The 13022-nt window shown below is 39.5% G+C and overlaps 3 protein-coding genes across 4 annotated transcripts; all 3 read left to right on the forward strand.

The window, feature by feature from the left end:
* Window positions 1–3991: 3991 nt before the first annotated feature.
* On the forward strand, window positions 3992–7511 carry LOC122006843 (uncharacterized protein At4g28440-like). 2 transcript variants are annotated; one of them, XR_006118782.1, is made up of 2 exons: window positions 3992–5278; window positions 7115–7511. XR_006118782.1 is itself a non-coding variant. In XM_042562496.1 (2 exons), the coding sequence occupies exons 1-2, from the start codon at window positions 5035–5037 to the stop codon at window positions 7303–7305; spliced, it is 435 nt and encodes a 144-aa protein (XP_042418430.1). In that variant the 5' UTR covers window positions 4931–5034; the 3' UTR covers window positions 7306–7511. The 2 variants fall into 2 exon arrangements, 1 of the variants encoding a protein (XP_042418430.1); XM_042562496.1 differs by having other exon boundaries at window positions 4931–5278.
* A 2022-nt stretch (window positions 7512–9533) lies between these two features.
* On the forward strand, window positions 9534–9995 carry LOC122004054 (signaling peptide TAXIMIN 2-like). The gene is made up of 2 exons (XM_042558996.1): window positions 9534–9745; window positions 9872–9995. The coding sequence occupies exons 1-2, from the start codon at window positions 9645–9647 to the stop codon at window positions 9993–9995; spliced, it is 225 nt and encodes a 74-aa protein (XP_042414930.1). The 5' UTR covers window positions 9534–9644.
* Window positions 9996–10982: 987 nt separating this feature from the next.
* Window positions 10983–12742, forward strand: LOC122004055 (pentatricopeptide repeat-containing protein At5g46100-like). The gene has a single exon (XM_042558997.1). It carries the CDS (start codon window positions 11007–11009, stop codon window positions 12465–12467), a length of 1461 nt encoding a protein of 486 aa, XP_042414931.1. The 5' UTR covers window positions 10983–11006; the 3' UTR covers window positions 12468–12742.
* Window positions 12743–13022: the final 280 nt, after the last annotated feature.

Here is a 13022-nt window from a genome sequence, read left to right on the forward strand (position 1 = left end):
AAGCAAAGAGAAAACCCTAAGGAGTTAACCCTAGATAATGAGAAGTCTTGGAAGAGTAGACTCCAAGCAAAGGGAAAAACCTAGAGGATTGAACGCTAGATAGTCAGAAGTCTTAGAGAAGTGAACTCCAAGTAAGTATGACCAATACGTTTACAGTCGACCGAACCAATGTCTTTGGTAAACTGAAATACAATGTTGTTATTATGTTTTGCATTGTGCTAATTTTGTTTTGTAGGAAAGTCTGGATTAAGTCAATCGACACTGGGTAGAGAAAACCCAAATAGATCTGGAGGACCATATGTTTGGCAGAAAATTGAGATAAGCTCCTGAAGTAGAGTGGTGCTTTTGAGAAGAACAATGGTGAGGTCATGTCCTAGTCGGGACAAACCTTAGGCGTTGATTTGACTCAATAAACCAATAGAAATTTCTAAGTCGAAATCAAGACAGTCCTAACTATCCATCTTATTCATGCATTACTATATGTTTCTAAAATTATTTTGCAAAATCATTATTTGTATTATTATTGTACTAACTTTATTTTGCAGAAAAATAAAATTCTAGCTGGCCGAGCGATTCAATCGATTGACCAGGGAGGTTCAGTCGATTGATTTAGGTGGATAGGCACGTAGAAATTCATATCACTACAAAGAGAAAGCTTACTTCAGTCGACTGATTAGGAGATTAGTTGACTGAACCCCATTTGAAAAAATATTACAGATATGATCGGATCGTCACAGAGAAAGAAACCCTGGGGACTAGTTGACCGAACGGGATTTAGTTGATCGAAAACTCAAATTTCATGGGAAAGATTAGATCGGATCCGAGCAAACAAGGAAAGGAGCGGGAACCAGTCACCTTATAAAAGTTCAGTCGACTGAACAGTTACTAGTCGAATGATAGAAGCTTATAAAAGAAACATCGAGGTCTAAGGCTCAAGATCAATTTTCCTAATCATCTCATCTCACTTCTGTTGCTTCTACTTGTGCAAGTACTGCTATTACAACACTAATCAGAGGCTCACCAACAACTACACTAAAAAAAATATAGATCCGTTACATTAACAACTCTCCTAGTGTCGGTCCCACGGATATGGAAGAGAGGTACATGCAGGTACATAGGCGTCAGATGCATGGTGGGGTAAACATTTGGTCATCATTTCATGAGAATCGATCTCTGACCATTATGCCAAAGATATCATACATCCACCATCTGTGTTATACCCTAGGGGTACCAACAACTACACTAAACCTTCTAGTATTCATTGTCAGTATTGTTTTATTAATTGCACTTACATTTTAAAAAAAAGTAGTATTGTTTCTATTCTCCTTGTTCTTGTATGAGTTTAGTTCTTTTCTCAAAATTTTTGGAGAGAAGAACTTTAGCAATTGTCTATTTGAAAGTGATCAAGGTGTTGGATCGAAAGCGCTAGAGGATGAGGGGGGGGGGGGGGGGGAATAGCGCTCGTAGCTTTCACTCATTTCGAAATCGCAAAACTAGAGTAATAACGCAGCAGAAATAAAATAAACAACACACGCGAACACAAGTGATTTACTTGGTTCGGAGCCTTGAGCGACTCCTACTCCAAAGCCCGCGATCGTTGATCGCTTTCGGTGGGCAACAACTATAATATCAAAAATGAATTACAAGTTAAGTACAAGGAAAACAGTAAACTTATACCAACAATAGAAGGAAAATAATAATATTAAGTCTCCGAGTCGTCGACATCAAGTCGTAGCTTCGTCGGATCGTCTCGTTAGCAATTTGTCCAAGAAGATGGCTCGTGTGTTGTTGTTATAAGCTGCTGCTCGAACCCCTTTTTTATACAGTGCGGGAGGCGCCTCCAAGCCTGTCCAAGGCGCCTCTAGGCTGTCGAGTCGCACGCGTGGATCAGCACAGACCTGGTCGCACCTTATCTGGTTTAAGGCGCCTTCAAGCATCTTCAAGGCGCCTTCAAGCCTTGGTCCAAGGCGCCTCCAACTACGTTCGAGGTGCCTCCAGCTCCTCTGGACAGCTAGCTTCGGCTTGCATCCAAGGCACCTCCAAGCTCCATGGAGGCGCCTCAGACACTGTTCATCCGAGGCTTAACTTTGGTTTTTTGTACCTGCAAGATGTATTAGCTCCAAAACAATAACCTACCCTGCAAGACAAATATTAGCACACATAAAATATAGTAAAGACAGTAAATGACAGTCTCCGAACTGTCCGGGTTTGACTTCAGATTTCCGACCGGAAACCCTAGGTCGACCCGACGCCTATTGTTCCCTTTACGGGGAACGCGTCCTCACCTACTCCACTCAGGAGAGTTACCTGATGCCAGTCTGGTCCTCCAGATCAACTGGACTTTCTGCGTAGGGTTACCACCCCCTAGGACCTAGGGTTACCGCGCTTAGGGTTTTTCTCCACCTAGGGTTATGATCCCCTAGGACCTAAGGTTGCCGCCCCTTAGGGTTTTTCTCCATCTAGGGTTACCACTCCCTAAGACCTAAGGTTATCCCCCCTCCTCCCCTCTTAGGTTTTTTTCCTTCACCTAGGGTTACCACCCCCTAGGATCTAAGGTTACCACCCCCTAGGGTTTTCACCTTGCCTAACCGCAGCTAAGACTTTTACCTAAGTATCACTTAGGGCTTTCCTGCAAGCTCCATGAATATATTAGATAACAAATAATCTTAACTTTGAATCTCTTTGCCATTATCAAAACTAAAGTTTGATCGTCGGATGCTTCTCGCACCAACATAAGAATTGTAAATCTTAGAGTAGTAGTCGTTGGATTACAAATCAAGTAAAACCTATTACATTCTTGTGTGATTTTTTTTTTTTTAATTCCGTTGCTACTTTGATTTACAAAATAAAAATTAAAAAAAAAAAAATTTAAACAAACGAAATTCAACCTTTTCATTTTATCGATGTCACCCACAATATTCAACTCCAATGTTTGTATTGACTGTTCGGTTTGTTTCACCGTTCTTTATTTGGGTTAAACTTGAAAACTTAAGAAGTCACCTTGTTCTGAAAAAACATACTATACTGATATTTTATTTTTATTATAAAAATACTTTTGTTTTGCAGGGAGTAATCTGGTTTATTGAAATTGCTATTTTATGATACGTTTTCATCATAATTTAACAAATTTAATTGAAAATTAGGTTATATTATATCAATTTTATCTCATTTTTCATTATATATATTTAATTAAAATTGCTTTAGATTACAATAATTATAATTCAGCTGAAATTATTTTAACTGATGCTGAAACTACTCGAAGTAATTTTATTCAAATTGCTTGTTAGTCAAAAGTATTTTTATTTTTGAATATCCAATTTTGCCCATGTTATTTTGGATGAAAATTATAAAAATGTCATTTATTTAATAAAAAAAAGAGCCATTTTAATTTTTTTTATTTACCTTAAAAGAAAACTGAATCACGGAGCAGAGTTCAGTCAAGGTTCTACTGCTACAGCCTCCTGTGGGGGGCTCCATGGGTAATAAGAGTGTCTGACATTACAGATGAAGAAGCTTGGCTGGCGGCTCTGCTGCCTTTTATTTATTATGAGAAATTTCTGTACCTGTTCTTCCAATTAATGAATTCCTGAAAGAATACTCAATAATGCAGATATCATATGCTATCCCAGAAAAACACTAAAGAACATACTACACAGGCTCTCTCTTCTCTTGTCCTGACCACACACTACATATGCCTACTCTGAACAGAAGAAACACACAGATGCATGCTCTTTGCATGGATTCATGTCCCCCTCCCTCTTCTAATCTTCTTACTGTTTTACCTGTATCAGACAAGCCTCATCCTCTCAATTCCTTGTTCCTTTGCATGCGCCCAAGTGTTTGGGTGTCTGATATGCATGATTACGCTGTGTCCTGTAGTTATAATTCATCATCATGTGGATAGCCATGACTCTGTCCTTGAGGGTCCATTGCCACATTCTGTGAACAGATTAATTTAATTTCGTGCATCTTAAATCATGCTGGAACTTTTAAGTAGCGGTAGTTGTTTGGGAGGGATGAATTAACTTCATCATGGTGCCGGCACAGTTAGGGCATGCCCTACGCATCTACTACCCACCTGCCCAACATCACCATGTGCCTTGTGCTGCTGAAACGGTGACTTTTGAAGTGTGTAAATTACGGAGGGTGCAAAATGAAAATTGGTCTCACGCCTGCGGCCACATTATATACGATGCGATTAGCCTGGCTCTCCCATCTGCCAGTTAATTCGTTGATTGCATGGAGATCATGGAGGCGGAATCGGCGTGGGAGGAGGAACTGTTCCTGGACGAGCTGGACATCGGCGGCGTCCTGCTCATAGACGACGAGCGGCTCGGGTCGGTGATCCGGTCCCTGGAGGCGGAGATCTCCGCCGCCGCGGTCCTCGGCGCCGACGAGGACTCGGTGGCGGAGCAGTGCTCGAATATGCATGACAGCGGGAGGTGCGAGGACTGCAGAATGGAGGACATTTTGACGGGCGGTGGCAGCCGCTCGACGACGACGGCGTGCCTCGTGGAGGAGGATCAGGCCGAGTGGGACGCGGCGGCGACCGGAGATCAGTCGCCGTGCGGCGGCGAGATGGGCGGTTGGTACGTGGATGAGCTGCTCGAGATGGGAGGTGTGATTTGGTGTGAAGGGAGAACAGGGTGCTCTGCTTCGCACCACAACGGCGGAGGGGAATGGGAGTGGGAAACTTGTGCAGAGCCGTATTACTGTTCCCTGTGGGAATGAAGTATTCAATAATAAAAATGTCCTTTACGCCGTCCTGTTTACTTAAATGTTTACTCAGATGTAAACTTAAAATATTAACAGGTATACGTGATCGAATTTGTTTCTTTCCCTAGTAGTAAACATCCATGATGGCCCACATGATTTAGGCTTCCCTATTGGGCCGGGGTGGGCTTCGGTTTCCATGGAGGCCCATATCAGTGTCCCCAGGAGTTATCGATGGATCGCGTTGGTGTTTGGCACATTGATCGGGACGAGAGAATCACAGAGGATTGAGTAGTAGTCTAGGGTTAGGTCTTGGCAGTCATGGCGACGCAGCAGCAAGGAGGAGCGAGCGGCGCAAAGAGGAAGCCGGTGTTCACGAAGGTGGATCAGCTGAAGCCCGGGACGAGCGGCCATACCCTCACCGTCAAGGTGCTGAAATCCGATACCACTGTCTACAAGGGCCGCGCCGCCGTCGCTGCAGGACAACTACGTCCCACCAGGATCGCTGAGTGCCTCATCGGAGACGAGACCGGTACCATCGTCTTCACGGCTCGCAACGAGCAAGGTCTGATCTTTCCGCTCTCTGGCCTCTCTGATTTGATTCATTTGTTGCCGAAGCCTATTGGTTTCCGAAGATGACCGTGCAATATATGTTGAATTTGGATGAAGCTTAAATTGTTTTTTTTTTTCTAAAATAAAATGCTTCATTTATCTGTTCTTGGAAGAAGCCTGATTAAGATGCAAAACTTGTCCATGTTCTCATGGATTCCACTATGGCCAGTAGTGTAATCGATTGGGTTACCGATGCTTTTAGGCATGAAATTGAAAAAGAGTCTATCTTGCATACATGGGAATTTGAACTCGGCGTTAATTTTTGCAAAAGGTCATACGTTGACACGGCTGGCTCCACATTCAGAAAACCGAACAGACTTCCACATGGGAGGGTATTTCCGTTGGTTTCTTTGGGAATGGACCCTTGCCCATTTTTGTAAATCTATCATACAGTGACCAATTCAGACATGGAGGCGAACTCCGCCCTTACTTGAACCTGTAACATGTGTAAAATTAATGATGAGGATGCACAGTGTATATGTTCTTTTGATGTACGGATTAAGTATGATGAAAATGGAGGAAATGGGGTTACTTTTCATCATCTGATTGTAGGTTTTCAAAAATAAATTCTTTTAGCTATAGAGATTCCCAGTTATTTCAGTTAGGCACATCTTTCGAGAATTCATTCAAAGGGGAGATTTAGGTATTCAATGTTTTGTTGTCAACAATTTTCATCCTTTTATCAAATTATTGAAAAAATTTTTAGTACTAATGCTGGATGAAAAACTGTGTAGGATATACACACAGGTCATTGAAATTCGATAAGCATCTAGGGCGTGTATGAGTGATGAGAAAATCGCAGTAGAAGATGAGATTTTGATCTTAGTGTTATTAGGACTTAAATATTTGAATTATTACTTGCATTTATTGTTTTTATCTGAGTAAAAACCTCATAAATGAGTGGAACATACATGTCACCCTTGAAAGATAATGTATTTTGCCAAATTAATTGTTCATAGAAAAGGTAGCAAATAAGAGTGTTGGTATATAAATTTCCCTTCAGATTTAAGCAACTACACCATGTAAAATTATTTGTGGAAAAAATAATATTCTGTTCATTCAATATATTACAATACAATGGTGCACTATTTGACATAGAATGGTAATAAAGAGATAATAGAGAGACATTTAAAGTAAGAAACAGATTAAGCTGCTAACATAGTAATATATTATAATGAATCACTTTCCTTGACACATTCTTTGGAAAAGATGTAGCGGTATTTTTAGTTTGTGTAACATTATCAAGTGTCACAAAGCTTTTGAATTATTTATTGAGGCCAAATTAGACAGCACACTTGGTCCTGAGGATAATGGTCGACAATCCAGGATGTCTAAGACACGTCCATCATGGTATCGGAGGTACAAAGTAGAAAGAGAGAGAGGTAGATGCTGAGGAGGAGGCAGTGATATATGCCAATGGCCACTACTAAAGGAGGGTCCAGAAGATATGACTGTTATGTTTTATGAGAATTTGTGAATGTATGGTATTATATTTCTTCAATATGTGATGATTATAGTACAATGCGCCGTTTACCCATTTCTGTTTTATAGTGGTTGTAATTAAGCATTCATTGAAACAAACATAAAGTGACAAAGTATATTTCAAGTAGGAAATTTAGATGCTATGATAGTAATATATGATTATGGATTGGGGGAACTCATAACTTGTTTCCAAATCTCTGAAGATTTTCTTCAAGCAACTATGGACAACAAATAACTTATGTTGCCCATTGATATGAGAGTTGTGTTAATAAAAATTTTCTAAACAACTTAGTTTCTTTTATTGCAGTTGATACGATGAAGCCAGGCACCACAGTCATTCTCCGCAACGCAAAGATTGACATGTTTAAAGGCTCAATGAGGCTAGCTGTCGACAAATGGGGGCGCATTGAGGCGACTGAGCTTGCTGATTTCACAGTGAAAGAGGACAACAATCTGTCTCTGATCGAGTATGAGTTAGTAAACGTGGCCACAGAGTGACAACTTTACCTCAGAGATCAATCCCAGTTGGTGCAGAAAATGATCCTGGTGTTGAAGTTCCAAGCAGATGAACTTGAGGGCGTTCACCACCTGGTAGGAATCCAAATGAATTTAGCCCACTGCCTCTTTTAAATTTTAGTTGATGTTTTATGACGCACCGATAGATTCTGAAATAAACAAAATTTTGTACTAGATCTTCCCATCAATCTTAGAGGAAAAAAAATTGATAAATCTAACTATTCTCATTTACTAATTTTGGGATGACCTATTTGGTCCTACAAAATTTTTCGACTAGCTATAGTATAAATCAGAAAGTCAGTCAGTATAAATCAAAAAGTGCTTGTGACGGACAATTAAGAAGTTCAGTATTCTTTGATTCCGCATTCCATTTGGAGTAAATTTTTTTATAAATTCATCAAAATTGGGAATTAAATTTTGAATGTTTGGGTAACAACTTGAATATCTTATCTGTATCATAGATCTTAATTATCATTATAAAATTATGAGATAATATTTATAATAAATGTAGGATAAAAATTAAAAGTATCATAATCATAAAAAAGGCAGATCAAATCCTCTGTCCCTAAATTTCTCTGTCCCCGTGTCCCCTATCGATCGGACGGACCAGATTACATCTTAAGGTATCATGGCATCTTTAAGATGTGTGCAGTATTCTTGTGATGTGTAAGGCATCCTTGAGATGTAATCTGATTCATACGATCGGCAAGGGGACACGGAGACAGAGAAATTTCGGGACAGAGGATTTAACTTTTCTTTTTCAAAATGTCATAACAGCCCTTCTATTTCTAAAAATATTTTTATTTTAGAATTAGTGTAACAACTATAATATGTATAATTATTATAGTTAAGGTAAATACTTCTTTTATGTGTTAAAAATTATTCTCAAGGTTAGTAATCAGATTGACACACTAGGTGAGTATATTCGTCTTTTGTCACCATTATTATAATATATAAAATGATTATTTTTAATTGAATTTGATAAAAAATATTATACATAAAATACTTATATATTAAAAAATTATTAATTTGATCAATATTATTTAATCTTAAAATTATTTTTTAAAAATTTTAAATTATTATAAAAAAAGTCAAAATCACTTTAAAGTACTATTATGATGATTTTGACTATTTCAAAATAATTTTATTCAAGTTTATAAATAATTTTTTAATACAAAATACTCTACATAATAGCTATTACAATATTAAAATAAAAGTTATTTTTTATAAAGAAAATATGATAGATTGCCCTTTTTAATATATTTTGTCCGTAAATATACTAATACATATTAATAATATTAAAGAAAGTAATAATATATAATAATTTCGGTAAATTAGAGAAAAATTCCCAATGGTAATCATAACTTTGCATGCAATCTCCATGCCTAAAAAACTTTGTTTTCACTCCCTACATGCAAAATATTACTTGTTTCAACTCCCTCATGCATATATTGATACCTAAATTGCCCCTCAGATTTTTTAGGTACAAAAAGTCCAAAATTGAGTACAAAAAGTCTGAAAATGAGTATAATTCTTCTTAAAGTCAGTACTTTATATTAAAAATCTAGTATATTTTCTATCAAAATTATCCCTCTTATTTTTTAGGTATAAAAAGTCTAAAAATAAGTATAATTCCTGTTAAATTCAGCACTTTACACTATAATCCAATATTCTATACTAGGATCGAGTATATTTTCTATTGAAATTAACCCATATTTTTTAGGTACAAAAAGTCAAAAATTGAGTATAAAAAGTCCGAAAATGAGTATAATTCTTCTTAAAATCAGTACTTTATATTAAAAATCGAGTATATTTTATATTAAATTCAGCACATTAAACTAAAATCAAGTATATTTTGAGGTGAAAAAAGAATCGTACTCAATTTAATAAAAAATATACTAGATTTTAATTTAATATACTGAATTTAAAAGGATTTATACTGATTTTTGGACTTTTTGTACCTAAAAATATCATGGGTAATTAGGTAAATATGTTTGACTGGGGAGTGAAAAGAATTTCATGGATGAGGACTGCATGTAAAATTGTATTTACCAATGGGGAGTGCATGCAAATTTACCCTAATAATTTCGATTATTTTAATAATGGTATTAAATATTATTTGATAAGTTTAAATTAAAATCAGATTATTATTATTATTATTATTATATTTTGCTACTATAGATATCCAATCTTATTATTAGATTCTTAAATTCAACGGTGTGGAGAAAACCATCCTAAATAAAGGCAAATTCAACTTCTCCATCGTGAAAACAAAAAAAACTAAAATCCATAAAACATTAGGCAATCAACTAGCGGTCGCCATGGATGACTGCTGCCGGCCCTTGGCGTTCCTCTTAGGCCTGCCCTTCGCCGTCCTCTCCCTCGCCTTGTCCCTCGTCGGCGCCGCCGTTTGGCTCGTCGGGTGCCCCTCTCTCTCTCTCTCTCCCCGTTTTCCGTTCTTTCCTCGCAATATTTTACTCAATACATCGTCTCTCTCTCCCTTTTCCGATCTCATTGTTGTACAACAATGCGCGCTTGCTTCATTCAGGTCGGTGATCAGCTGCCTGTGCCCGTGCTGCTGCTGCTGCGTCTCCGTCGCCAACGCCGCCGTCGACCTCATTCAGCTGCCGGTGTCGGTGATGCAGTGCTTTGTCAGGCAAATTCCTTGCTAATTATCAGCATTGACGAATTGTGTGCGCGTATTTTGTAGCCTAATTTGTAAATATTTCTTCTCTCTTTGTTCTTCTGAAACTGGTCCTGAAAAAAACTAATTAATTAATGGTGATTTAATTGATCTGTATGTATAATTGAAGTATTCATTATCCCTAATCTATTGCATGAAAAAACAAATTGATATCTTTGTCAAGGTTAATTTAGAGGTGATGCAGATGGAATGATCTTGGTGGGCATCATCTAAATCTCAAAGGTGGTTCATGAAAAACAATTATACTCCCGGCGCTACGGTGCAACGATTAATTCCTTCAGACGGTTAATTAGATATTTAAATTTTAACTTGGACATACTGTAAAAATTTTACTCTAACGGGATTATAAATATAAAAAAAATTGATCGTTTCAATGAATTTTTATGAGCGCTTCCCGATTTATTATTATGATGATGAAAAATATTTATGAGACCGGATTGATGACCTCCAAATTTAGTCAGTCCATTTTCAAATTAATGATTTTGTTAAATGAATAAAATGTAATTAGAATGCGTGTTTTGAAGAATATAATATAAATAGAGCTTATGAGAATTATGACATTTTAGTGAATAATGATAAGAGAATTGCTAAGAAAAGAAGAGGTTGTCTTTTTTTCAATTTAATGAATACTATTACTTCTCTAGAAAAAAAAATAAATAGGGGGAAAATATAAAAATAAGAAAACGGAGAAAATGGATAAGATTTTTTTTTTCTAATTTGAGGTTTATAAGAGAGAAAGAAAGGGGGGATTTCATTTTTATTTATTTTAGTAAAAAATATTATATTATTATTTTAAAGTAATTTAATCATTATAATTTTGAACCTAAATTACCACTCAATATTCTTTTGATTTTTTTAAAAATATTTTTTAAATTTATAATTCATCTATTAGTTTTTTAAAATGTATATCACTTTCCTATATATAAAATGCTGAGGCCTCCTCGACAACATTTCCAAGTCTCGGCTACAATTTGTAGCGATGGCGCGGCGGCGCGCGGCGGCCGTCCGATGGACCAAAGAGATCACCAACTCGCAGGTCATCGGTCTGATCCAAGCCGAGCCCGACCCCCGCAAAGCCCTCCTCATCTTCGACTCCGCCACCGCCGAGTACCCCTCCGGCTTCCGCCACGACGCCGCTACCTTCGCCCTCCTCTCCACCCGCCTCGCCGCCGCCGGCCTCCTCCCCGACGCCTTCTCTCTCCTCTCCCGCATCCCCTCCGAGCTCGGCCACGCCCCGCCCGAGCCTGCTTTCGCCGCGCTCCTGCGCGCCCACGGCCGATACCGCCGCCCGCTCGACGCCCTCCGCCTCTTCAGCAACGCGCCTCGCCTCCTCCTCCTCCGTCCCTCCAGCCGCTCCTACACCGCACTCCTCAGCGTCCTCGTCGCCCACAACCGCCTCGACCTCGCCCGCCGCGTCTTTGCGCGCATGAAGGCCGAAGGCGTCCCGCCCTCCGTCGCCTCCTACAACGTCCTCCTCAAGGCCCACTGCACCGACCCCGGGAGCGGCGCCGACGTCGACGCCGCCCTCCGAGTCTTCCGCAAAATGCCGGATCGCGGCTGCCCGCCGGATACTTGCAGCTACAACACTCTCATCGACGGCCTATGCAAGAAAGGGAGGATCGACGAGGCCAAAGAGCTCTTCCAAGAGATGATTCGCAATGAATCTCCCCCTAATGTGGTTACCTACACTACCTTGATCCACGGTCTATGCCGCTCTGGCTTGTTGGCCGATGCACTGGAGGTGTTCGACGAAATGACCAACAGAGGGGTACAGCCTAATGTATTCACATACACCTCATTGGTGGATGGTCTCTGCAAAGGAGGGCAGTCGACTACAGCATTGGCTTTACTCGATCGTATGACGAAGGAAAGCTGCCCGCCAAATGCCATCACCTACACTGCCCTGGTTACCGGCCTGTGCAAAGAAGGGAGGCTTCAGCAGGCATTGGAGATTCTGGATAGGATGCGGTTGCATGGTCGAAAGCCGGATGCCGGATTGTGCAGCAAACTCATAGATGGGCTGTGCAACTCCGGCCGCGCTCAAGAAGCTGCAAACTACCTCGACGAGATGGTTCTTAGCGGGATTGCGCCGAACCGTGTGACATGGAGCCTCCATGTGAGGATTCACAATGCAGTGGTCGTGGGACTGTGTCTTGCGGGTGACTCAAGTAGGGCGCTCCAGGTGCACCGGAGCATGAGGAGCAGAGGCATCTCCACTGAGCCAGAGACGTTTAACCAGCTTGTCATTTGCTCCTGCAAGAGAGAACATGTCCACAAGGCGGCATCGGTTGTCGGCGAGATGTTGTTTGAGGGCTGCATCCCTAGCAGGGAGGCATGGGGTGCTATAGTTGGTGGTTATTGGAAAATAAGAGAGCTCGCGGAAGCAGCTCACCATGTTCTTGATGAGCTCCTGGAGTATACCTCCCATGAACATCCATGAAGTAATTTAATTTTGCACTTATTATTCTTCTAAAAAAGGGTGAAAAAGTTGGGAGTTGGCAAAATTTTTGGTAGGAGGACCGACTGATCATGATTTGCATTCTGTGTTTTTTATGATAATATGGTGATCTACATTCACTTAATGTTTAATTTCAAAGTGTTGAAGAGAATGCTCTCCAGAACAATCCTCTGACTGGTATGTCAAGATCTTGTTTCCTACTCTCCAGAACAATTTAGAGGTTGACCTCCCTATTGAAATTCAAACTATTATCTTTTTATTTATTTCTGTAAGTGAGGTGATGCGATCATGGTTCTCCTCTCAATACCATTAGATAAGTAAATAAATGAAATTATTTATAAATTGTTCAACACATTAGATGAGCTCTTTGAATTGATTCATGAACTTGTTTGAGAATATTCTGTGCATTTACAATCACCCATATGATGAGAACAAAATTAAATTAAACAAATAACCGAAGATGTTTGCAGGGAGATTTATGATGAAGAGCAAAAACTAAATAATAATAACAACAGCAATCTGTTGGGAATAATAATA

This window comes from Zingiber officinale, chromosome 7B (assembly GCF_018446385.1).
Source record: "Zingiber officinale cultivar Zhangliang chromosome 7B, Zo_v1.1, whole genome shotgun sequence".
Classification (NCBI taxonomy): Eukaryota; Viridiplantae; Streptophyta; class Magnoliopsida; order Zingiberales; family Zingiberaceae; genus Zingiber; species Zingiber officinale.